The 27,604-nt window shown below is 49.3% G+C and overlaps 1 protein-coding gene across 1 annotated transcript in view; it reads right to left on the bottom strand.

The window, feature by feature from the left end:
* Positions 1–22,035, bottom strand: part of RAB6B (RAB6B, member RAS oncogene family) — a 148,724-nt gene extending 126,689 nt beyond the window's left edge. The window contains exon 1 of the mRNA XM_032769806.2: positions 21,815–22,035. Within this exon, the coding sequence (XP_032625697.1) occupies positions 21,815–21,884 (70 nt within the window). The 5' untranslated portion in view covers positions 21,885–22,035. The remainder of the gene's footprint in view (positions 1–21,814) is intronic.
* Between the last annotated feature and the right edge of the window lie 5,569 nt (positions 22,036–27,604).

The raw sequence follows: 27,604 nt of genomic DNA, 5'->3' as shown, positions 1-27,604 counted from the left end.
ATTGCATGGTACTTACAAGTGTCAATACTGATGATGTATTTCCCAGCGCTCTGCTGGTAAAGCTTTATTCCCCATTTCTACCCATCAGTTTACTTGGGGGAACATGATGAATTTTGAAATCATTTTGAAAAATGACTCTTTGCATTTCATTTCCTTTGTGTAACATTGGGCAAGACACCAACCCTGGAACTCACAAGCTACTGTGACAAAGCCAGGGATGACAAATTAAGTAGACAACATGTTTTTAAGGGCATGACAGTGAAGAACATTATAAAGCCCCGATCCTGAAAACATTTCCAGATAGGGTCATCTTTATCCACCTGAGTAGTCCCATTGCCTTCACCAGAATTGCTCACATGCTTAGAGTGTCTGGTGAGGACTTAAATCATTCTGGTAAACAAATGTAAATAAATACAGCTTAGACATGTCTGAGTCACTATCAAATACAGATCCAGAAAACAACTTACTCTTAGAGGTGGACATTTGTCCCAGGGCAAAGGATTGATGCACTATGTTCCTGGAAATCTTGTAATAGCCCATGCACTGGGGAGGGGGTGGGCGGTGTTACAGAGTGAAGTTGGTACTCCTCTCCCTAGGTATCTGGGTGCTTGTGAGAACCCCTGTTTTTGAGACTCCAAATCTTAAATCCAGTTGGAAAATGTCCCATAGATTTTTTTTAAAAAACAGGCATTACATTGAGGCTCATCAATCCATGTTTCAGCACCTAAATTAGGGTCTGACATGCAGGCTGTCTACATTTGTGTAGTGCCTCGACTCTACACATTGACTTATGTACTTACATGCTGCAATGAAAGGCAGGTTGCATCCACACTTGGCACTATGGTGCATAGCTACATGCTACAGTGAATGGTTCCAGCAACAGGGAAAGGTTCTGGTTGGCGAGAGACAGCAGGGAAAAGCTCCGGCAGCTCCTTTCCCCACTGCTGGAGCCTTTCACTGCAGCGGGACAACACACTGCTAAAAATATCAGCATAGATGCAGGAGGCACAGCTTGGGCGTGTAGAGAGTCCTGTATATACCTGAGAGTTCAGGCACATAGGACACTTTGCTCTACTGACCTGAGCCATGTCTGAACATGTTACATGCTATTTACACCCATGCTAACTGGGCACGTGGTGTCTGTATTCTAGAAACCACTGGAAGTGCAAACCTAGCCTCATGAGTACTGAGCCACCCCAGCTCTCATTCACTTCAGTGGGAGCTTCTGGAGGTTCTAGACTATGCAGGGATGACGCAACCCAGAGAACGTGCTAAAGAGAACCCAGCAGCACAGCAGTGAAGGAAGGCCAGGTGGCAGAGTCCTCTACAGCAGTGTGGTTCTGATGTCACAAGAGGAGACCTCCTAGCATCAGAAATCTTCTATGCATAGGTATAAAATGGCACTGGCCAGAGACCAACAAAAGTGACTCGTTTTCCCTCTTAGAGAGACTCCTTAAAAACTTCAAGCAGGAGGCAATTTGGCATGTGTATTGCAAGGCTGTTTCTTCTCTTTGGTCCCTTTAGTTTCCTTTCAGTCCTGCTTTTCCCAGGGAGGCAAGTCAGTGTTGCTGATTGGCAGCTCCTTTGTGATATTCCCCTAGGCACCATCCAGTTGTCTGCAAGGTTGCCTGATAGCCTCCGGTGGTTATTAAAAATGAGGGTTATTACAGCCAATGCATCGTTAGGATTCCACTCACCAACTAAACTTCACATGGTGTCAGTTTCCCAACAAAGGCGGTGAATATGCAGAATTAGTAGCAGGCCCCAGGCACCCAAAGGATGGTACCAGAAGGTGCCTAGTCCAGAGAGCAAACAAGGATATTGTATAGGCCAACTTGTGCTCAATGGTTACTGAGTTAGTGCCAGGGCAGAAGGGAATCCCCAGTGACTGGGCAAGGCTTGGAAAGCAGGATGCATGGCGGGCTGTAAGTGCTAAGCAGGATGACCTTGCTTTTGTCCCCTTGAAAGCCTTGGTTCCCAAGTGAAGGATAAAGCAGCGGCTCTTGGGCCATGGTGTCATTGGACCACGGTGCTCAGAGGAGAGCAAGGCTGAGCCTTCCGGACATAAAAGGACTATCAGAATGATCCGACACATTCCAGTTCCACCCACAGGCATGGCACATAGTGACTGTCCCTACTCTGCACTCTCTTAACAGACAAAGGGCTGGTATCATTGGCAGCAGTATGGGGCCCTGTTATGCTGGGCACTCCATTGTTCTCCCTAGTTTATAGATGGGGAACCAAGGTACAGTGAGATGAGGTGACTTGCCCAAGGGAGTCTGTTATGGAGCTGGACTGCAATCCAGATCTCCGAAGTCACAGTTCAGCACCAGACACCCCCCACAGGCATGTGATATTTGCAGTACAGGTGGCTGCTCAGAAAGCATCCCCCAATCTCACTGCCCAAGGGGAGGGAGGTATGGAGAAATGCCTGCTAGCCCTTGCTCCTCATCTGCCCTGGGGCACCAGGGGGGTGGCATCCTGCCATGCTGGAAGACTGCAGAGGACCCTCACTGAAAAAGCAGCAATGGAAGTTTGATGGAAGGTAAGCTGCAGATAAACATTTAAACATTGGGGTGCTGTTGCACTCTCTTTACTCAGTTGGGTTCCACTCTGGCTTCATTCACAAATGAAATGAGTCCAGTGGTCTCAGCTCAACCAACCAACTTGGCACATTTGACAACCTCTGCTCAGGGCGTGTCTTGAGATCGGCACTGTGGGTTGGGAGCGAGCCACGTGGAGATGCTGGATCAGAACCACAGGGAATTCCTGGAGGTGAAGATTAAGGTGCTGTGATGAGGCTGGGACAGGACTAAGGACGCAAGTAACTGGGTGTATTGCAGCTCAGGATTCAAGCGTATTGGCTGAGCCATTTGAGGGAAGCTTGCACAGCATCCAGCCCCACGTAGAGCTGCCAGGCTGTTGTCTTCCCGAGCATCAGGGTGCACCAGTTATTTGAAGGAGAAAAAATTAAAAATGGCATGTAAGACAGCTCCTATTCTAATTGCCTTCTGCATGCACAGGAAGGGACTTGGATTCCAAGGGGATTACATGAAAAGCAGGAATCCAAACTGACAGAGACCAGAGAGTTACGGAAGAATAGGGGGATGGGAGAGGGAAGGAAACAGTAAGAAAGGGTAAGATCATTACCAACAAGATGAGTGACATGGAAACAAGAAACCTAGAACAAAGAAAAGAGAAAAACCCAACAGACAGAGCAAACGAAATGAGAAAGGGAACTGTCAAGCATCTTGATGTATAATTAAAAAACGTTCTGGTTCCCCTGCTGAGTGGAGCCAGTCCTGTCCATGCCTGCACTGCTAAGTTAGCCATGCTCGGGCAGCTGGAGCATACATCATGCCTACCAATGCCTGCAGATCAGCCACCCCACAGGAGAGTCCTGCCCCTGGGGCACTTTCTGGGACAAGATCTTGCTGGCAAAAGGGAGAGACAGTGGCTGGGTAGATGGGCCGACGGTAGGAGGCAGGAGGTTCTGGGACTGCAAAGCAATATTCAGCTGACTCCCTTGTCCTGGGCGTGAGGCTGAAGTCTCCTGCATGTGAGTGGGGCATCTGGCCCAGATATGAACACAGCGCTTCAGGCCCCTCTTGGCTTCCCACTCATTTCAGATGGGTCCACCAGCTCCCAGCAGCACCTGCAGCCAGTCTTGGGCCAAAGCCTCAGGACTGGTTTGTGGTTCATCACTGACTTTAAGGTTTCACATGCAATCCTAGTGGCAGGGAAAACACGTGGAGCACGTGGGTGCTGGAACAATTTTGATAAAGGGGTGCTCAGAACCATTGAACCAAACTGCAAACCCTGTATAGAATAGAAACCATTTCAAGCCAGGGAGTGCTGCAGCACCCCCGCCCCCGCACCTTTCGTTCCAGCACCTATGGTAGAGCAGCACTCTCATAGATGCCTACCAACCAGCAGCGAAGCATGAGAGTAAGCCTGAGAGGTCAGGAAGAACAAACAGAACCACCAGTGCTAGGCTCCTGACCAGCAACACTGATGTACTGGCATGAACACTCAGAGCTCAACAGCTCCCCTGAACGAGCATGACGGGGGCTGGATCCTACACAGAACTGGTGATCCCCAGAAGGGCTGAAGTTGAGTGGGAGTCAGAGAATCACCCCAACATTTAAATGTTTATCTGCAGCCAGAGGCGGCTCTAGGGATTTTGCTGCCCCAAGCACAACAGGCAGGCTGCCTCCTGTGGTTTGCTTGCGCAGGGTCCGCTGGCCCCGTAGCTTCAGCGGACCTCCCGCAGGCGTGCCTGCGGGAGGTCCTCCAAAGCCGCGGGACCAGTGGACCCTCCGCAGGCACGTCTGCAGGAGGTCCACCGAAGCCGTGGGATCAGCGGACTCTCCACAGGCAAGCGGCCGAGGGCAGCCTGCCTGCCACCGTCGCGGCACCAGCAGAGCGCCCCCCACTGCTTGCCGCCCCAAGCACGCACTTGGCATGCTGGGGCCTGGAGCCGCCCCTTTCTGCAGCTTATCTGAACCTTTCGTGCCCCTTCCCCCCCATGCCATGTGACTTCTCTCCCCTCCCCATGCAACTCCCACCCTTCAAACAGTTTAGACTTCCGAACCCCTAAATTACTGGGCCAGGAAGACAACCACTGGCAAGAAATGGTAGAGACGAGAGATAGAGGGCAAAGAGTAGTGCCAAGGACAATTTTACCACCCCAAGAGTTACCTCCGAAGAACAACTAAGGAACAAATGTCCTCAAGGGAAGATCAAGGAGTCCAACCACATAACTGCAGTGCATGAGCTCTGGTGGAAATGGGAAATGACTCTGAAACGTTCATGAATTGACAAAGGCCATGTCAGAGCTTCTTCCAGCACAGATACCTAGTGAGGACAACCATCAACTGAATGAAGGGACACCACATAAATCCATAGATAATGGAAGAGCAGTTACTCTGCATTATAGTTTGAAAACTTCATTCATTAGATTCATTTGTAGGGAGATGCTAGGAGAGTGCTGTGTAATTACACACAAAAGGTACGTTTAAAAAAAGCTCATTATTATGGCTGCACAATACCTATTTCTTGTATCACTTTTCATCCGTGAATCTCAAAGTACTGCAAAATGTCTTTATTCTCATAATATTTCAGGAAGGTAGGGAAGCATTATTGTCCATGCTTTGTGGCACAGCAAACTGAGAGGCTAAGCAACCTATCCAAAAGGTCACATAGGAAGTTCATGGCAGAGGAGGGAATTAAACCTGGGTCCCCACATCCTAAGCCAGTGTCCCAGTCTTTAGTCACAGGATCACCTACACTTTTTTCCATGGGATCCCTGCCTCATTCAGTGCATAGGATGGACTGTGATCACCAAACAAGCTCAACAGTTTGTTTTCTCGTTGGTATTCAACATGTGGCCTCGGTTTTATTTATTGCCCACTATGCAAACCCTGCTCTGCAAACAAAATGATGAATTTCTTCCTGGGCTTTCCTATGGTGCTATCATGAGAGTAGCAGACTGCATTACAAACATTAACAAATTTCCTTTCCCAACACCCGTGCCATAGGATGGCGTACTACCATACCCATTGTACAGGTGGGACACTGAGGCCCATGAGATTAAGGCCAAAAGTATCCACTAACTTAGGTACTGCAGATTGTACACCCAAAGACCTGGTTTTTCAGAGTACGCAGCATTCTATTGCACTTTCTATTTGCACAGCACAACTCCCATTGACTTCAGTTGCAGCTGTGAGTGCTCAACACTTCTGCAAAGCAGGTCCCAGGTCTCATGTCAGGCCCTCAGAAAATGAGGAACACACAACTGGTGAGCACCTGTAAAAGTCTGGGCTAAGTGACTTGCCCAGCATCACAAAGGAACTCTGTGTCGGGGGGGGGGGGGGGGGAGTGGGGAGGACCCAGTTCTCCAGTGCAGCACTGAATTGTCATCACCATGGCACCCTTCTTTTTCTTCCTGCAGTCTACCTGCCTCATTCACGACACGCCTTCCAAGGCGGTAACGGTCAGCACTCTGGGCTTGGGACACCAGGCCTTCAGAAGGGCTCCAAAATGTCTCACTTCATAGAAATACTTGCAAGTGCCCTGAGGGAGAGTGCTCCCCCTGGCCCTATGGAACCTGTCATCGGCCCCCCCACCCATGAGCCTCTCCAACATGTCACAATGATATAGAATATCAAGGTTGGAAGGAACCTCAGGAGGTCATTTAGTCCATCCTTGTTCTGTAATCTACCACCACTGAGAACAGTTTAGATCCTTCCACTTTGGAACCCCTTTCCAGGCAGTTGAAAGCAGTTATCAAATCCCCCACCCCATTTTCGCTTCTGCAGACTAAACAATTCCAGTCCCCTCAGCCTCTCCACATGTCATGTGCTCCAGCCCCTAATCATTTTTGTTGCCCTCCGCTGGACTCTTTCCAATTTTTCCACATCCTTCTTGTAGCGTGGGGGCCAAAACTGGACACAGTACTGCAGATGAGGCCTCACCAATGTTGAATAGAGGGGAATGATCACCTCCCTCGATCTGCTGGCAATGCCCCTGCTTATACAGCCCAAAATGCTGTCAGCCTTCTGGGCAACAAGGGCACGCTGTCGACTCATATCCAGCTTCTCGTCCACTGTAACCCCTAGGTCCTTTTCTGCAGAACTGCTGCCTAGCCACTCGGTCCCTAGTCTGTAGCAGTGCATGGGATTCTTCTGTCCTATGTGCAGGACTCTGCACTTGTCCTTGTTGAACCTCATCAGATTTCTTTAGGCCCAATCCTCTAATTTGTCTAGGTCCCTCTGTATCCTATCCCTACCCTCCAGCATATCTACTACTCCTCCCAGTTTAGTGTCATCTGCAAACTTGCTGAGGGTGCAGTCCACGCCATCTTCCAGATCATTAATGAAGATATTGAACAAAACCAGCCCCAGAACCGACCCTTGGAGCACTAGACATGGAGCCACTGATCAGTATCCGCTGAGCCCGAGGATCTAGCCAGCTCTCTATCCACCTTATAGTCCATTCATCCAGCCCATACTTCTTTAACTTGCTGGCAAGAATACTGTAGGAGACCGTATCAAAAGCTTTGCTACAGTCAAGTAATAACATGTCCACTGCTTTCCCCTTATCCACAGAGCCAGTTATCTCATCATAGAAGACAATTAGGTTGGTCAGGCATGACTTGCCCTTGGTGAATCCATGCTGACTGTTCCTGATCACTTTCCTCTTCTTTAAGTGCTTCAAAATTGACTCCTTGAGGATCTGCTCTATGATTTTTCCAGGGACTGAGGGGAGACTGACTGGCCTATAGATCCCCAGATCCTCCTCCTTCCGTTTTTTAAAGATGGGCACCGCATTAGCCTTTTTCCAGTCACCCGTGACCTCCCTCGGTCACCATGAGTTTTCAAAGATAATGGCCAATGGCTCTGCAATCACATCCACCAACACCTTTAGCACCCTTGGATGCAGTGCACCAGCCCCATGGACTTGTGCTCGTCCAGCTTGTCTAAATAGTCCTGAACCACTTCTTTCTCCACAGAGGGCTGGTCACCTCACCCCTATACTGTGTTGCCCAGTGCAGTAGTCTGGGAGCTGACCTTGTTTGTGAAAACAGAGGCAAAAAAAGCAGTGAGTACATTAGCTTCTTCCACATCCTCTGTCACTAGGTTGCCTCCCCCATTCAGTAAGGGGCCCACACTTCCCCTGACCACCTTGTTGCTAACATATCTGAAGAAACCCTTCTTGTTAGCTGCAACTCCAAGTGTGATTTGGCCTTCCTGATTTCATTTCTGCATGCCTGGGCAATATTTTTATACTCCTCTCTGGTCATTTGTCCAATCATCTACTTCTTGTAAGCTTCCTTTTTGTGTTTAAGATCAACAAGGATTTCACTGTTAAGCCAAGCTGGTCGCCAGCCATATTTACTATTCTTTCTACACATCAGGATGGTTTGTTCCTGCAACCTCAAAAAGGATTCTTTAAAATACAGCCAGCTCTCCTGGACTCCTTTCCCCCTCATGTTATTCTCCCAGGGGATCCTGCCCATCAGTTCCCTGCAGGAGTCAGTCTGCTTTTCTGAAGTCCAGGGTCCATATTCTGCTGCTCTCCTTTCCTCCTTTGTCAGGATCCTGAACTCGACCATCTCATGGTCACTGCCTCCCAGATTCCCATCCACTTTGCTTCTCCTACTAGTTCTTCCCAGTTTGTGAGCAGCAGGTCAAGAAGAGCTCTGCCCCTAGCTGGTTCCTCCAGCACTTGCACCAGGAAATTGTCCCCACTTTCCAAAAACTTCCTGGATTGTCTGTGCACTGCTATATTGGTCAGCTGGTCTGTCTGCGCCAAGCCCAGAGAACTTCTGCACATGCTCAGGCTTCAGACAAGCCAATTCCTTGACCTCATGTCCACCCCAACATCACAGGTCCAACCACTTGGAGGGCGGGAGACCCCAGTGGGCCAGTCTGTGCCCTACCATGCTTCCATGGCCCACCAGGGATATTAGTGGGTGGCTCCTCCACAGAGCCATAAGCATGAGTGTGTACCTGGCATGAACTCACCGACACCTATTCTTTCTGCAGCAAGAGGGAAACCCTGGTGCATATTTATGTGGAGCGCATCAGGCTGCAGCCCCTCTTTTGGATCCTCCAGAACCTCTTACTGAAGTTCTGGCTGCACTTTTCCCTGCACCTCCTGATTCATGCACACCCCATCTATGGCCCCATGAAGTCACAGGACCTCCTTGTCAACCTCCTCCTGGGGCTGTCCAAGACCGCTATCCATCATATCAGGAAGCTGGATGGGGGCAGTTGCTCTGTGACCATAGGGCCTATTTCTGATCCCTTGTCCAATCACGCCTCTGGGCAGAGTTCCTCTGGGCAGTGTCCACTGATTCCTCAGATGCCTTTGAGAAGCAGTGTGGCACTATTAGAGGTTCTCTGTTCCACGTCCCCTCTGGATCCCCGAGTTTAGCTTTCACTCCCATCCCTGTTTTTTAATTTGTTGTCCCCAGTACTCGCTTGCAGCCTGAGTCCAATGGCAGCTCCTCTTTGGTGGAGAGGGCAAGCCTCTAGCTTTGTGCAGGCTTAGTACCCACAAATTGTAAACGTTTAGACCCCTGTCTCAGTACCCACAAACACTACATGCTTTCCGACCACCACAAGAAAGGAGGCAGGGTCCTACAGACAACAGCCTCCTTCATTACACGATGCTTACCGAGTCCCTGAGCACCTGTGCACTAAATGAGGCAGAGGTCTTGTGGAAGAAATAGCACCTGATCACATAATTAAATACTATATTGTAATGCAGGCTCCCATGGAGGCCAAATTCAGATGACACAGGCAACCTTAATTCTGGCAGTTCCTAACCTCTGAGCACTTGACTCTGCAATCTGAACAACATCCTTTGAAGGCAGGGTTTCTCTAATTGTACTTTCTTAGGTTTTGAAAAAAGCAAACTGAGCAAACAAGAATTCCATCGTGTGGCCTCGTACTGACACCCACATGGGTCAGCAGCAGCACTGGAACTGTCAGAGCCACAGCACAGACTTCTGCCACTTGAGGCCTCAGAGCAGTAGTTGGTTGTGCACCAGTGGGGGATGGGACACTTTGCCAGTGGCTTCCACACACATTTGCTGATGGCAGAGGAACTATGAGACTCAGGAACCTCTGGTTCCAGTGTAGGCTCTGGAGGGGGGTATGCTCTACTGGGCAGACTCTTCTCCCTGGTTGCCCCATATTTGACCCTTTCTGCCCCATCCCTTCCAACCTGTCCCAGTCCCATCTCTGGCTCCTCATCCCATTCTTCTCACCCACCAATTCCAATCTCCACTTTTCAGAATTCTCACTCCAGCCCCCTTGCGCAGCCGGTCCCAATTTCCCACCCTGGGTTCCCAGTCCCAGTCCCCCCACTACCACTCTCAATCCCAGTCCTCTTGCCTAGCCAGTGCCAGTTTCACTTCCATGCATGCCGAGCTCTTTGCCCCCCTGCTCATCTCCTTGCCCATACAGTTCCAGTTTCCCCCCAAGGCTCCCTGTCCAGCCTGTCTCTCCCACCGCCTCAGCCTCCTGTCACTCCCACACCCATGCTCCCTGTACCCACAGAGTCCCAGTTTCCCTCCCTGGGCTCCTCGTCCATCACCCACATCCCCCTCAGCACAGCTCCTTGCCCCAGTGTCTGTGGCCAGCTTTTTCCCCTGCATCCTGGCTTGTCAGATTTGTCCTCACTCCCATGCAACCTTCTTTCCTCTGCCCCACTGGTTCACAGTTTCCTCCACCTTCTAGGTGACTAGAACAGCAAACCTGGTGGCTCCCTGCCTTAGTCCATCTCAGCCTCCTCTCAGCATCCAGGGTGTGACTAGCAGAGGGCTGTGCCAATCACAGGTGTAAGCAGGGACCCAGAACCCTCTCTTACCCAGGAGCCGCATCTTGCTCTCATAGGGAAGTGGAAGCTCCTGGGGAAGAGGTAAGGTTTTTGTGAAAGCAGCAGAGAATCCTGTGGCACCTTATAGACTAACAGACGTTTTGGAGCGTGAGCTTTCGTGGGTGAATACCCACTTTGTCAGACGCAAAGGTTTTTGTGGAAACTCGCAACTCTCTCACTAGTGAATGGGAACCCTCTGGCTGCCCACAATGCTCACTGCACTGCCCCAAGAATTCCCTACCTAGGAAACAAAACAATGGCACTAACAATTCCCTTCAGCTTTAACTCCAGTGATTCTCAGTAACCTCTCCTCAGAAAGGCTCAGGCTTATGCTTGGCCGGTCTCTTTTATGGGCTGCAGGGTCAGCATGGAGTAAGAGCTTTGATCTACATTCCCCAGCCCTACATGCTCCAGTTTCAGAGCAGGCAGGGAGTGTGCACCGAGATCCTACTTTCCCTGAGGTCCAAAGACCCGAAGCACTGACTGAATCCCACTCTCAGAGGGGATGGAAAGAAGAATCCCGTATTGCTTCCTCAACCCTGGTCAACCATAGGAGGAGAGAAGAAAATGAACCCTTGGTGTTTCTTCTTCGTGGAAACAATATTTCAGCACCCCACCCCAATTTTAGACAACTTTTGCAATATTCATTATGGAGTCATGTGAATCTGAGATTTCATTAAAAAATAAACTCTTTAAGCAAACAAGCTTTTACCCTCATGGCTGTGGCAAAAAGCTTGAAAATATGAACACTAGAGGCAAGAAATCCAGATGACAGGAATCCAACAGTTTAAAAACCTATCATTTTTAAGCCAATTCGTGATTTTTTAGTGGTCTGGCATGATTTGTGGACTCTTGGAGCTGGCAATCCTGGACTGCTTTCTCCTGTGCCCAGGACTGGCCACAGGAGCTGGGGGAAGGCTCACACAGAAGACTCCTCCAAAGTCAAACTCATTTTCCATAAAACTACTGTGCTTGGGACCATGCCTACTTGTCAGCATTTCAGAGTTTCAAGGTAAAGTTCTGCCATGAAGTGGGAGAATCTGGGGGCTACCAGGTCCCTATCCACAAGAAGTGAATGTTAGGGCATTTTTCTTGTCTTGTTGTCTCATACCCAGAGCAGCAAGCCATATTAATACAACATAAGGGCCCAAAATAGTCTTCTCATTTATTTCCGTCAAGCCTACATAAACACAGGCTGTCTGCCAAGGAAAGGCCATAAATGAGTGTTAAACTCCCTGACCTCTCTGCCATAGGTCTTTTCTTGCCTTTTCCCTACCTCCATTTGTTTGTCCCCCTTTTCTTTCATTCTGCGAAAGTCCCTTCTTGCCAATGTTCCTTTTCTTGCCTCTTTTCTCAGCTCTCTCTGCAGTTCTCTTCTCCTTTCATTCCCCTGCTCCCACTCCCCCCATCCATTATTGTCCAGCCCTGGCTCTCTGCCATGTTGCAATGACCATTTCCAGGGGCTCTGGAGTAGGGAGGTGGGAGCAGGGGGCCATGGCCCTCCCACTTTCTACCAGCTGTAAGCGCGAACAAGGGGTGAAGAGGAGTGAGAAGGGGGCAAGGGGCAGCACGGGAGTGGGGTCTCGGGGGGAAGTGGGGGCCATGGTTCAGGTGCCTATGGCCCCCCACCCTCTTATGGGGCATTTCCACTGCTCCTGCCCATTTCCCCTCACTCTCTTCCTTCCATTCTCGGATCTCTTTTCTCCCATCGCCAGGAAAATCCTCTCTCAAAGGCTACCCCCAGAGGCCTCCTCTCCCCACAGACACCTTCCCTGGGGAGTTCCACAAGGTTCAGTTCTTTCTTCTGTCCTACTCCTGCAGTGCTAGGAGAGCTGATGGGTTCTCATGCATTCCTCTCGCTTCACAGACTCACTGGAGATCAAGTGACATTGAAGGTCTTTGTCCCTACTATAAGGCTCTGGACAGACGTGGTCCAGGTTACCTAAATGACCACTCCCCCTCAGCTTCTCTGAGGGCCCTCAACAGCCCTGCTCCTCAAGAACAATGGGCTTGCCCCCCGCAAGGGTTTGAAGTGCCTCGGTGCAGAAGACAGGGCTTTCTCATGGGAGCCTAGCATGGCATGACAAGGAGTAAAAGAAAGGTGTCAGATGAAATCAAACAGAACTTGGGGGTTGCTTGTTACACAGTGGAGTTGATATGTGTATACCAACTTTCCCTCAAACTAGTCACATGGTCAAGTGACTAAGAACTAGTCATTTGGTTAAATGATTGACAAGGAGGACAAGACATTTAACCAAATGCCCAGTGTTGCTCAACCAGCTAAACAACCAAAGAGAGACCAAAGTATTGTATTTTATTGCAGAAAGTCAAATACAAGAGAACATCTATCATCCAGTAACTGCAAATGTTGCAGAAGTTTTGCACCGCTATGTACCAGTGCCTAGCGTTCAAGTAACGTCCATTCTTACATTCCAGTTTCTTACAAAAGAATTTCCACCTGCTGGTTTAAGGCCCTGAGCAGTGTCATTCAATGAGACCTCACCCAAAAGAGGAAGATTATTGATACGCAGATTCTCTTTCAGAGGCACTCTCAGGGTTTGCACCATTTTCCCCTCAGCACAATGGCTTCTAGGGATCCAGGAGTTATGGGAGAACTTCCCTCCAGTATTGCTGCCATGTAAACAACAATAGTGTTTGAAACAGCACCAAGAACACATCTTGGATTCCTCCTACTGATCTCTGCCTGTAGGTGACCTGGGTGTGGCTCAGCTGTCTGCCACTCTCTCAGGACTCCTTCTGCATGCAAGCCTCAACTGCAAGGTTATGTTTCTTTCCCTCCAATGGATGAGTGCACAGCTGCTTCTGACAGGAGCGCTCATATGGGCAAACAAAAACGTTACAGTCCCACCAATCCTCTTATGTTCACTTCCCAGACCCATCTGTGGTCAGTAAAACTGGACACAGGACAGCGTGTGGAAAGCAAGCAGAGAATGGGCATGAGCACAAGCAAAGGGCAAGCATTCAGAATGCCACTGGCTATTCATGAGGGCTTCTCTCAGCTTCTAAGCATACGCTACCACAGCCAGCCTCCTTTAGCATCCAAACATAAGCGAACAAAACAAACAGGAGCAGTCCCTTAGCTCACCCTTTGTCCGAGGCTGGCACGGCCACCCCTCCCAGGGATCTCTGCTGATCCCACTTCTTGCAGCTCCCCAGTCCCAGCCAATTCTACTCCCTTGCTGGAACACTAGCCCCAGGGCTACCACCCTGAGCACCTGGCCCCTTGCTCCAGGAACCTAACCCAGGATGAGCACCCTGCCTCTTCCCAGGGACAGCTTGTCCCAATGACTCCTCCTCTTCCTTCCTGCTCTCTGACAGGCCTTTATAGGCCCAAGTGTAGCCCCGCCTCCTTTAATCAGCTCCACCTGCTCTGCCCAGGAGGACATCATGGTGCTAACCCATAACAAAAAGACAGCCCCTGCCCTACAGGGCTGCCAATCTAATGGTGGGAGTGCTAGCACATGGGAAGTGTGTATGCATGGAGCCCATTGGTATGGTCTTCACAGGTGTGCAGCATTCCCTGAGAAAGCATGCATGCAAAAAGAGGAGGAGGGAAGGTTGAGACATTCCCTTTAGCAGGGGGTTTGGGGAAAGCTAGGCAAGCTTCCAGGTGAGATGGAGGAGCAAAGGGGTGGGGCTGTAGGAGAACACATACATCAGGAGGAGGGTATATCTGTATCTCTGCATGGGCTTTGCAACAAGGAGGTGTTGCACCCAAGAGCAGCATGTCAAAATAAAAATGATGCAGCTCAGAAATCATGGTGGCATAAATATTATTCCTAGATCTCCCTGCAAGGACTAAGGGAGAAGTGGCAGGAACAGTTACTGCCAATCAGTTCGACCCACCGCCCGCTCTCAGGACTTATGTCCCACAACTACTGCTCTGGCTGACTCTCAATGAAATCCTAAGGGTACATGGAACAAATGAGAGCTGCCAAAATACAGGCAATAGATCATCATAGAAACCCCATTTTCTCCAAAACACTGAGTGACCTACAGTACGGTAAGTAGCTTGTCATTGCACTGAGTCCAATCTTGCAAGTCCCATCCCAGAAACCAGCAAGCACCAGGCAAGCAGCATGTTTCCAGTTATACTGGCATTGCAGGAGAGGCTTTGTCAGTTAGCAGTGCTTCAGCGAATGACATGTAGCCGTGGTGGTAGTCCCTTGGGGAGATGTATTGCTCTATTCTGCTCTTTGGGGGCAGTGGCCTGCTCTTATCTGTGGGTCTATACAGCATGCCCAATGGGACCATGACTGGAGCTTCTATGTACTGCCCCTATCAGTGTCACTGCTACTAATACCCAAAAATCTTCCATTTGAGGTAGTGGAGCTATCTGTCAGAGACACCACAAGTTCTCATATCAGTGGATCTGCAATGAAAACGATGTGAATTCATTGTTTGGATATTTACAATAAAGTGCATCTATAACCTATTTCTGGACTTGCCCATTACCTGAAATTTTTAGCACTAAATGTTAAATTACCTTGACACTCTGCTGGAGACAGACTGTGCTAAGTGTCACCAGGAAAGCTAAACTGATTTTTAATGAACAGGAAATTAATGTACAAGACCGCAGGTAAGGAAAACAGGGAGTGTGTGGAGAAAAAATGTGCTCAGAACACTTTTGGTGGCAATTATCCAGCCCTTCTCCACTCCTCCTTCCCACTGTCCCATGCACAGTAAGGGCCATCCAGTTTATTCAGGAAGCTGCCTTCTTTAACTCATTTTCTTAAGAAAGACTCACATGGTCTTCACCAGAACCAGTGCAGGAGGTTAGAACACATGACTCTCACCCTGGAGTCAGTGCACAGGCTTAGCCAGAACAATGACCATGGTGAGGGAGCGGGATTCTCATGCCGGAGTTGACACACGGGTTATTGCACAACAGACTCTAAGTTAGGGGGAGCTGAGGCACAAGTCTGCACAGAACAATGCTCGTGCTGGAACTGGATTCTCACAAAGCATAGATTTCTGACTTGTGATGCAAAGCCACAAAGCAGGTGATTGCACATAACTGGTCTGGATTCTTCTCTCAAGTGGGTGCAAATCAGGAGTCATTTCACCAAAGACAATTAAGATAAATTGGTATAAAACCAGCGTGAACAGAGAACAGGACCCACTGTGGTTTACTGACCCTGCCAGCACACAGAAAGGCCTCAAATGTCCCAGTGCTGGAGCTGTGAGGAGAAGGTAACAAAAGTTATGGCATTTTCTGAGGCCCAATCTAGCCTCCAAATGTCCCAGGCCCTAGAACCAAGATGCTCAGAGTCTTTCAGTGCTATACATGCAAGGGCCTGATTCTGATCTCCAGGGTAATGCCATTGACATCCACAGAGTTACTCCTGATCCCCAGGCATGTAAATGGATTCAGAATCCCACCTGGTTTCTAATTCCTCTGGTGGCAGCATGTACAGCTGACCTGAAAACTGGATGGAAATATTACTATAAATAAGAATCAGTGGGAGGAAATGAAAGTGTGAAGCTAATCTTGTTGCTAGTTTAACAACCAGTTCAGCGCTGTGTGTCTTATAGCCCATCCCAGACAGGGTGACCAAACAGCAAGTATGAAAAATCAGGACAGAGTGTGGAGGGTAAATCGGTTCCCATATAAGAAAAAGTCCCAAATATTGGGACTGTCCCTATAAAATCGGGACATCTGGTCAGCCTAGCCCCAGAAAACAAGGTGTTGGTACAGCAATACAGACAGAGTCAGCCTTAGAGCCTCTGAGCAAAAGTGCCAGGATCTCCCCTTTGATGCAGAGATGCCAATGGATGCAAGTCCGCTCCTGAGTGGACAGAGAAAACACTTGTTTAGGACCCAGCACTGTGTTCTCTGAACACAGGGCACTTGGCAGCCAGCATGCTAGATGGATGGGGAAAGGTCACTGACTTCTTTCACAAGAGACACTCAAGGTCACTTGTAACCACCATTGCCCCTTCTGGTCCGTCCTCCACGTAGCTGCTTATTTCAAATGCATCTGAGAGCCGGCCCTAGATCAGCTGTATGTCCTGTTACAACTGAGCTCATACGGCCTTTGATCAATAGCACTTCAGTCAGACTATAGTCACTGCCTGGGGGCTTCTCCCTGCCCTGGCTCTGCTGGGATGCACTGGACAGAAAATACATCCAAAACATCTGTTAGTCTATAAGGTGCCACAGGACTCTTTCTTGCTTTTTACAGATCCAGACTAACACAGCTACCCCTCTGATACTGGACAGAAAGTTTCATGTGAAAACAGAATGGGGGATTTTAATCCTTCCTATGTCCCTAAGCAGCCTGTAGAAGAACCTCCAGTCCACAATCAGGGCTTGGCTACACTTGAGAGTTACAGCGCTGGTGGTGGCTTTACAGCATTGTAACTTACTCCCCGTCCACACTGGCAAGGCACATACAGCACTGTATCTTCCTGGCTACAGCGCAGGCTGTACTCCACCTTGGCCTGGGGAATAATGACTATAGCGCTGCTCTTGCAGCGTTGGGGTACCAGTATAAACAGTGATTAATCTTACTACGCTGTAACCAACCTCCGGAACCTTCCCATAATGCTTTTCAAGTTGAGATAACACTCTTTTGTTGTGAACACGGGGCTCCCCGCGCTGCTTATCTAAAAAACAAACACAGCTACTGTTTGCTCAAGTAGAGGCAGGCAGAGGGATCCCTTTGGAATGTTCACTTGAGGAGAGAAGCAGCCCGGAGGGGGGGTCCGTTTTGGAGCACCTGCTTATCTGGTTTGAAGGCTATTTGCATTTAGTGAATGAGAGAGGGGTGGGAGAAGGGGTTGAAACTTTTTAAATGATTGAAGGTTGGTGCTGTGTATCTTCAAGTTCTTAGAACTTGCAAGGCAGGGAGCTGTCACAGCGTCAGCTCCAAAAATCCACTCTGTCTCCCCCACGCTCCCTGTCACACTCCATCCCACCTTCCTCTTTTGAAAAGACCGTTGCAGCCACTTGAACGCTGGGATATCTGCCCATAATGCACCACTCCCAACACCGCTGCAAATGCGGCCACACTGCAGCGCTGGTAGCTGTCAGTGTGGCCACACTGCAGTGCTTTCCCTACACAGCTGTACGAAGACAGCTTTAACTCCCAGCGCTGTACACCTGCAAGTGTAGCCAAACCCTCAGACTCCCAATCCACTCATGGGCCTTATACAGTGGAAATGGGATCAAGGGTGCGACTTGCATACAGCTAGGAAGGATTGATTCAACTGCTTCAGATTCTCAAGGCTCTCCCTGGCTCACATTCTAAATGTGGTGGTTAACGTGCAGACGGGAGACTTATCCTGAGAGAGGAATAAGTGATTTGTCGTGTGTGTGTGTGTGTCATGCAAAACCCTGCAGCTGCAGGTCAGTCCCTGACCCTCCAAGAGTCTTACAAAGGCTCTTGGTAAGAAGGGCCTGGAAAAGACAATGGCCAGCCCAGCCAGGCTTTGTACATTAAATCATGCAGTAGGTTTCTCTAATGAACTGTTCCTGTTTGAAAATCTGGGGCAAATGTGGATCTGAACAACAGAAATACTGCCACAATTGTAAAGGAACCATTTCAAAACGGAAATAATGGGAGCAAAGTTAAGCTTTGAAAGTGTTCATTCCAGATTTTATACCACTTTTCTGTAAAAAAAAAAAAAAAAAACACCAAACCAATCACCCAATCCACTCCTTCTATATAAGGTGATAAATATACTTCTCTCCTTCCAGACATATTTTATTGGACAATGGTTACTATCTCTAATTGTCAATTGATACATTTGCAAGAGCACTTAAATCACATTTTCCCCTTAGTTTTTCTTATGATGCAGCACTGGAGGAATCGTTAATGCCATAGAAATGGTAAAAGGCAAAGGGGCTCAGACACCATGGTGATTGGCAACTAGACCAAGAGATAGCAATTTGAGAAGTAACACCTGCGATATACAGACTACCTAGCTCAATGCAGCCAGATGTATGGGTGAAAGCTTCTCTGGTGACCCTCTCTATACAGATCAGAAGTACCTTTCAAGGTAACACTCCTCAACCTCAAATCACAGGCTGCCTTTGTCTGGAAATTGGTCAGCAATGACTATAGCTTAATGAGTTTGTCCCCCATTCTCTGAAATTCCACACTGGAAACAGAGAGAGCAAAAGATGAAATATCATTGAAAAGTGGACTGATTTCAAATTTGACATCAGGAATCATAATGTTCAAAAACTTCAATCTCTCTGGTCATTCAATAACAGACTTAAAGTGGCAATTCTTCAACAAAAAAAAACTTCAGAAACAGACTCCAACGTGAAGCTGCAGAACTGGAATTAATTTGCAAACTAGATATCATCAGATTAGGCCTGAATAAAGACTGGGAGTGGTTGGGTCATTACAAAACCTAAAAACTTAAATTTCCGTAATACTAAATTTCTCCCTACTGTTACTCACAACTTCTTATCAACTGTCTGTAATGGGCTACTCTCTTACTGCTTCAAAAGTTTTTTTTTCTTCCCTTGGTATCCTGCTGTTAATTGATTTATCTCATTAGACTGACCTCACACTTGATAAAGCAACCCCCATCCTTTCATGTATTTATACCTGCTCCTGTATTTTTCACTTCATGCATCTGATGAAGTGGGCTCTAGCCCATGAAAGCTTATGTCCAAATAAATGTGTTAGTCTCTAAGGTGCCATACGGATGCCTCATCTTTTATCAGGCTGTGATTTGCTAGCCACCAAGTAAATGACAGATAGATTCAGAACTTGGGGTCTGTCATTAGAGGAAGAATAATGGTGGCTGCAAATGGAACGTAAGGTGTTCTCAAACAGAAAGGTCTGAGTAAAGTTCATGGTTTCTGTACATAAAGGAAGAGTATACAGCTGGCTCCTTTCCCTATTCACTGACAAAGGTTTCAGGCACTGGGAGCATAGCTGCTAATTTGGAGGGAGTGGCTGCATTTGCAGCTTCGCTGATTGATTAGTGAAGAATCCATAACTTCAGAGACCCCAGTGGGTTTTTCAGAAGTACTCACTGTGGACTCTGCTTCCGCTCAAGTCCTTCGGGGAAACTCCAATTGGTTTCAGTGGGAGCTTAGGCCAGTGCTCAAAATCCCATCCTATGGGTTTTCAGAGCTAGATAGCTGAACAAGTCATCCTTTTAGAGGGACCTCTTCACTGCCCCCATGGCTACCCACACACCCCAGAGGAAGGCAAGTAAGTTGGTACAAGCCTATGAACAATAACTGCTAACAGCCCTGCAAAGGGTGTTAATAAAGTGGCAAAGGTGAGAAAGCGTCTTTTGTTCTTGCTTATCTGGCCCCAGCAGGGTGGGCCAAGTATGGAGAAGCTCAGGGGAGGCAGGAAAAGGATGAGAAAATTGATCATCAGCCAGGTGTTCTTGTTTTGGGTCTGCATGTGCGGATGCAGCCCAGGTCATTTGGTCTCTCCTCCACATGACACAACATTCACCCAAGACAGTCAAAAATATCATTAAAAATGCCTAAGTCTGGATGACACTCACACCATTCCTGAGTTCCTGGGGCAGTCCAGTCTCCCTGCCCAAACCCACATTGCTACATCTTGCAGTTTTCCATCATGACACGTCCTCTGGTCACTAAAAGATTGTTCTATTCTCCTCACCCTTACTGCACATATGGCAAATATTGTTCTCTAGACATTGCAGCATCTTCTGTTTCAGAATCAGAAACTTCTGCACACCTGGGAGACCTGCATGCATGCATCCATTGAAGGAGGGGGCAAATTGGGGAAGGGGAGCTGCTCTGAGTGGCTGTCCATCAATGAGAAAGAAATGACAGGAAACTGCAAAGCAGTGAATTAAGAGGGCATTGTAGGATGGGCAGCGTGTAGCATCCTGCAACCTTTTGTTCCATCACCCAGGCAGGAAAGTAGAGTTCAGCCCTAAAGAGAGGGCAACTGAGCGTGCTGCTTGCTGCCAAGGGATCTGGACTACAGATCATCTCTAAGCAGACTCCTGCTAGGAACTCCATCTCATCCACTCTGTCATCAATGCCAGACGTTTACCTTTATCCTCGCTCCACCTCCGCCCCTTCAGAAAGCCTGAGGAACAAGCATCCTCTGCACAGCATAATTAAACCATGAGCTGCAGCCATGTGATTTGGGTCTCACAAAGCACCAGCTCCCTCTTCTCCAGTGCTGTAAACCAAAACCATTAAGGAAGTTATAGGATAATCGCTCTGCCCCAGAACCCCCTAGGCTTCCATGTGAGCTCTTCTTATATTGCGCAACAAATGCCTTTCATTCGACCAACCAGGTGGCACGTCAGAAACGGGGAGCCAGACAAGGTTTGGTTACAGAAGACCCACTGCTAGGGTCATGGATGGTAGAATCCCTAGCAGGAGGCTGTGAGCTGGGGGGATATTAACATAATTTTATGACCAGGTCTTGCTGACTTGTTACATCTTTCCCCCCCTCCCCAACACACCCATCCACCTGGAAGGGTTTTTAATATCAATATAAGTGGGTAGGGGAAGGGAGGTCACAGCTCAGGCACTTGGCAAGCATCAGGGTGTGTCTCTTTCTCCTCTTGTCTTCATTTTCACATCCAGCTTCTACAAAGCTCAGTGGGGCTGCATTACACAGGACTGTCCAGTACAACTCCCACCACCCTGTATGTGCTAAGACATTCCAGCTGCTTGAGAGACAATCCAATAGCCAACAGCACACCCCCCTAAACCAACCAACCCACCCACCCCAGGAAAGGGGCAGCCCTGGAATTCTCTGCACTGCCAGGGCTGCTGACAGATGCCTGTCCCTGCTCCCCCAGACAGGAGTTCAGCTACAAAGGATAATGCAAAACAACAACAAAGTTCTTGAGCAGGTCCCTTGGGCGGGACCCCGGGGTTTATTAGCACTGGGTCATTTATCCTGCGGTTTCAGTTTGGCCTGAACCCTACCCTTGGAGCAGAGATTGCAGCTCCATCCCCAGACGCCTGCCAATGCAGCACAGTCCCGCAGCCCGAGCCGCCCTCCCGAAGAGCCAGCCCATCAGCCCCATACGCTGCTTTCCCGTGCTCGGCTGCGGATCAGCGTTAATGATAGCGACCAAAAGCCGCCTATGTCCCCAGCACCTCGGTGATCACACCCACCCCTCACTTGGAGGCCCCCCCCCCNGCGCTGTATGTAATTACATTGCTATCTCCAGCCCCCCACCCCCACGGGTCTACGCCGCAATGTGCCCAGCGCTGAGCCTGGGCCACTTTCAGCCCGGCCCCTCGGAACAGCTGCCCACCTCCCGCATCTGGTTCCCTGGGCCCGGCCGCAGGATCGGGGCCGCCCTCCGCAACCGCAAAGGACACGAGGGGCGCAGACTACAGCAGAGGCCTTTGGGGGGGGGGGCAGAACCAAGATCTCCGGCTCCAAGGGGACCCCCCCCCCTCGGGAGCGAGCCCAGGACTTACCGCTCTGCTCCCCCAGAAAAACCAGCTTGAATTTCCGCAGGGGGTTCCCGAAGTCTCCTCCCGCAGACATGGTGCCGGGTGTGGGGCAGGAGGGATCCCTGGGCGGGAGGAGGCTCCTTGCCTTCCCTGGGCTCGCTGGCCGGCGGAGGGGGCGGCCGGGCGGGGCCGGGACACGCCGGAGTCGCTCCGAAGCGATGGGGATGCTGGCGAGCGCCGCGCTCTGCCTCCTGTATCTTCTCTCCCCCGCCCCGCCGCCGGCGCCGGCGCCTGCGCCCTGGCTCCCCGCTCCTGATGTCATGCTGGAGCAACAAGCCAATGCAGTGCTGCAGGGAGCTTCGCCGGCTGCATCTAGGCAGGGCAGGGCTCCTTGGGCAGCCTCTCCCGAGTCCCAGCGACCCTCACCTGCCCTGCCAGAGGCGGCTCCGGCTGCAGGGGGGGCAGCCTTCAAAATGCTGCCTCACCTGAGAGAGGCTGGGAGGGAACAAAGTGTCCTCGGGGCTGTGCAGCAGCAGATCGTCGGGGGGAGGGGAGAGAGAAGGGGACTAAATACCTCCTCCCAAAGCCCCCAGTCCAACACCACCTGCTCCACACCAGCCCCCCCTGCATGCCCAGACCAGAGCCAGCCTCCTTCCTTCCTTCCTTCCTTCCCTCCTCCTGCCTAGGGAAAATAAAGGCTGGAGACAAGCATCTCCTTGCTGCCTGAAGGTGACCAGTGCTGCACTGTGTAACAGGAATAACAAACAGTACAAAGGAATCGCATCCTGCACTGCTGAAGCATAACCCGTTGGTATCATTAGCATTATAGTAGGGCCTAAAGGCCCCCTGGTGCTAGATACGCTCATAACAGCTGATCTCTGACTGCCCAGTTTACACATTAGGGCTCTGGGGTAGTCATACTCTATCATGAGCTAAATGGAGAAAAGAAGTATTCTCATTTTACTGACGGGGAGCCACACGTGAGAGAATAAGTGACTGTCCAAGATCACATAGCAAGTCCCTGGAAGAGTTCCTGCAGCCCATTAGAGACCAACCCACTACCTCTGCAGTGGAATGCATCAGTTATTTAACTGCACACGAGAACACCACCCTGTGGTTCATGGGGTATGTGCCATATGCGATTGAAATGTCAGGATGAATTTGCATCATGAGCTCTGGAGAGGCACATTTTAAAAATAAACATAAGGGATTCTGGCTCGGTGGGGTGGAATGAAATAAGTCAGCTGGAATGTGCCCAGGTAACACTGATGGTTTTGAAAAAGTGACAGAGGATCAAGACCAGGGTTCTCAAACTGAGGGTCTGGACCCCTCAGGGGGTTGCAAGATTATTACAGCCGAGGTCATGAGTTGTCAGCCTCCACCCCAAACTCCGCTTTGCCTCCAGCATTTATAATGGTGTTAAATATATTAAAAAGTGTTTTTAATTTATAAGGGGGGGGTCTGCACTCAGATACTTACTGTGTGAAAGGAGTCACCAGTACAAAAGTTTGAGAACCACTGATCAAGACTGTCTCAGAAGGAAAAATGGCACTATCAAGTTAACCAGCACCACTACTTTTTGGGGCTCCCATGTACCCAGTTACCAGGCCCAAACCTGCTTAACTTGTGAGGAGATCACAGGACCATAGGGAGGAGTACAATCAGCAATAGTATTTTTTTAACACCCTTACTTCCAGTGCATTCTGGGAGGCAACTCACTTCTTAACTAAAACCAGCGAGCGATAGAAAAGAGGGGAAATAATCGAATAGGTCATTGTATCTACTCCCACTCCCTCTCCCTCTCCGCCACTGTAAGGTTCTCCCCACCAGGGTATTGTCAAGGGCTTTGTGCAATGTAATTTCAAATGCTTCTGGCAATGAGGCTTCCACCACATCCCCTGTGGGAAGCTATCACACCTATGTATAATAGACTTCTCTGGTAGGAACGGTTTTTGTGATATTCAGACTGCTTAGCTTCAGATCATTATTAATTATGTCTGCTTGAAGCCTCTGAATTCTCCAGCACTTTAGTTCTTCCACACATCACATACTTGGAGGCAGTAATCAGAGCTCCGTCTAAGCCATCATTTAGATGGGCTCTTTTATTTAATTACATTAATTTTTCCTCACCAACCAGCTGCTGCAGTCCCAGAACTCCAGTCTGGGTCTCAGAAGGCCAACCTCCCACTCCATGACATAGCATCTTTGAGTCTGCAGCCCAAATTTGCATGGACTTTTTATCCACCAGAGCATATTGTGTGTTCATATTAATTTTCCATCCACTACCACAGTGAGGTCTCTTCAGCATTTCTCCTTGCTAAATATCTTCCTCCTATTGAATAATAGGTGTGGGATTATTTCCCACTGCCCCCCCCCCAATCTAGCGATATGCATTTTTCCCAGTCAAATTCCTTTTCATTTATTTCCTGTGCTTATTTATAATTCTCTAGGCCCCTTTATTTTCTTTCTGTGGCTTCTCCTAGTTCACAGTATTCCCCACAAATTTAACTCAGGAGGGCTTGGCTCCTAATGGAAGAGGATTACATGTATATTAACTCAAGTTACCACTGTTCTTTGTGGTAACCGCCTGGATCCTTGCTCTGTTTATCGATACCCTGTGCTCACCATTCTTCAGCTTCCTTTCACTTCATCTGACAATGATCATATCTAAGCTGCTGTCAGTATGTCTTCCCGCTATGCTTCATCAGGAAGTGGGCTGCACACTGTACGAAAGGCCAGGTGCACATACTTATTGATTTCAGTTTTTCCTTCCACTGATGTTGATCAAGAAAAGCAAGCAGGCTTCTCCAGCACGCTGTTCCTTGCTCTCTGGTATTTGCAGGGAACATATTTTGCAAATCTGTCACATACGTTCGTCTTGGGATCGGCACTTTTTAAATGTATGTGTAAAGTGACACTAAGTAAACCAATGGGATGAGCCAAGTTTCTCGCTCAGGTAAATCCACCGAAGTCAGTGGAATTAGACCACCATAATTCTCAGCCCTTACAGTTTTCCTCACCTCACTATCACTTCCCTTATTTTACCAGAGAGTGACTGGCTGGAAGAAGAACTGACGTGTGCTAGGGATGTTGTACTGTATTCAGACCCCGGCGAGGTGCCCACCATCCCCTGACTGCTGCTAGAAGTGGCCCCATCTTTCCTCCCCTCCCAATGTAAGGCAAGGATACCAACTTGACCTTTGACTAAAAAGTAACTATTATCACTGTAGCTTTGGGAATACAGACGCATAGATCTTAGCTTCATGGGCCCCAATCCTCCAAGGTAGTTATGAACCTAACTCCCAGTGGAAACTAGGAGCCCAAATATTTTGGAGGATCTGGGCCTTTGTTCCTACAATTCTTCCCTTTACTCTACCATGCTGTATTATTGCTGATGGACAGTCACTTACCCAGCAGCCTCTGGGTCCTGAGGATTGGTGTCTGAGCTCTTGTTGGCGTCTTGGCAGGGGAGGAGCTTGATCTATTGCTGCATCAAAAGGAAAATTTAACTACTTCCTCTGAACCAGTTTAGGGAGCAGGAGCTGGGGGTGGGGGGTCATCCCTTTGTGCAGAGCTAGCAGGAGAGATTCTTCCCCTCAGCAGGAACGTGGCAGGGTAAAGAGCAGGCGTGGCAGGAACTGTGGTCACCACTTGGCAATGCGTAGCTGTTTCATTATTACAGATGAAAATTGCTTTATAGTCACTCCTTCCTTCTCTTGCAGAGAGTTCTCCAAGGAGTTCAGTCAGGCTCTGCAGGTATCCCTCTATTAGCTAAACAAGTTCCTACTGATCACAGACTGCCAGCCCCCAACAGCTTTCAACCTGCTGATACCGGTGCCACTGCCCATTCAGCGCAGGGTACTATGGGGGAATCAATAGGCACAGAGTTTCAGACCATCAGTCTTATGTCGGATTGGACATCTGCTTATCCTTGGCTGTCTCTTAGCGTCCCATCACCCTGTTCGCAAGGCATACGGGTCACAGCAGCAGTGGTCAGCTGAAAGCCAGAGATTGGGACATCAGCAGAACCGTGGTACGCTGCAGTGGGGCAACAGTGCGAGCAGCTGGCACTCCAGAGAGTGGAGATCCCCTGGTGGAAACTCTGATGCGTCCTGGGCCTTTGCCATAGGCTTTGGCAGGGTTGTGCTAAGAGTGATTGCACGCTGCAGAACTTGGGTCCACGTGCAAAGAGATGGCAAGATAAGCTACAGACAGCATGGCAGGGGGTTAGCATAAGGAAAGGCATGCATGCAATGTTATCAGCCTGCTATATACTGGTGGCTGCCACGGCTGGTCCTCCACCGAGCTGTGTGTGGTGAAGTCTCTCTCCTAGGCCTTCATTAGCAGACGGCTCAAAAGAAAACCATTTTCAATCCAACTGGTTAAAACAAGGCCAGTCTCACTACTCTAAGTGGCTCTGCCCACACCTTCATTGTGGTTAGGGCATAGTGCCAACACCCTGGAGATCTGGTTTCAAGCCCTCCCCCATCTGACTTTGGGCACAATCATTTTTGTGCCTCAGTTCCCCATCCATAAAACATGGCTCACAAGCCTCCCTTTATTTGGATTGTAAGCACTGTCTCTCACTAGGTGTGTCTGGATGGGGCCTGGCCCAACAGGGTCTTGATCTTAGCTGGAACATGCAGGCAGCACTGTAATAAGTGAGTAGTGTGTCTGCACTCCATGTCCAGGCCTAGTTTTGTAAACAAAGGAACGGCAGTGTTAATTCTGCCGGGTTGATTGATCAAACGCACATGTTAAATCCAACAGATTCCTTATGTCATACATTCCAGGAAACAAAGCCTGTTGAAAACCAGATCACCTGGGCCTGCCCACAGCCTCCTGAGGATCAGAGTATTGAACTCAGCTGCAAAGACCTTTGTAGGGAGGCTCTTGTATTAAAGATCTCCATGTGCTGGTTAGTGAAATTCAGCCAGTCTACTGTGCTCTCTCATTCCCTCTTCCCCCTCGCCTTAACCCACAAGCAGGCTTTGCTACCCATCACATGGATCGCACAGCATGATGAGCTGTTCCTCACCTATGTAGCGTCAGCATTACACTCCACCGCTGTTCCATACAGGAGTCCCATTTACATCTCCCTGTTCATGTCAGGCCTGATCTGAGAATGTTATGTAAAGTGCTTGTTAATATGCAAAAGCCCTCCTTCGGTGTTGCCATAGCTGTTCTGAAGCTTGATAAGGTGAAGCTGCTGGAATGGAAAAGATTTTTAAATAAAAGCCCGTTAAAGAATATCACATGCTTGTTGACAGCAATGTGTAATCATGTGTTAACTAACACAATTGTAAAATGTTGTTTAGACAAGAGTCAACCTTCCGTTGCAAGTCATATTTAACACTAGGGTGGGTCTTTGATTTAAACAGGATTAGCACAAAAGTTTGGTCCTTGGCTATGTCACAGTTTACAGCAGGGGTGGGCAAATTAGGACCTGCGGGTCAGATCCGGCCTCTCAGGGCTTTGGATCCGGACCATGGGATTGCCCCCTGTGGCACCATGGCGCTCTCAGAAGCAGCCAGCACCACTTCTCTGCAGGGGGGGAGGGTGGGGGGCATAGGGCTCCATGCGTTGCCCTTGCCTCCAGGCACCGCCCCCCGCAGCTCCCATTGGCCGGGAATGGGGAAATGTGGCCAATGGGAGCTTCGAGGGAGGTACCTGGAGCGCAGCAAGGGCAGCGCACGCGGACTCCTCTGCCCCCCCCCATCCAGGGGCCGCAGTGCTTCCTGGAGCGGTGCAGGGACAGGGACAGGGACAGGGCAGGCATGCAGGGAGCCTGCCCTGGCCCCAGTGCACACCGCC

Source organism: Chelonoidis abingdonii, chromosome 8, assembly GCF_003597395.2.
Source record: "Chelonoidis abingdonii isolate Lonesome George chromosome 8, CheloAbing_2.0, whole genome shotgun sequence".
NCBI lineage: Eukaryota > Metazoa > Chordata > Testudines > Testudinidae > Chelonoidis > Chelonoidis abingdonii.
This window is presented reverse-complemented; position numbering and strand designations above follow the sequence as displayed.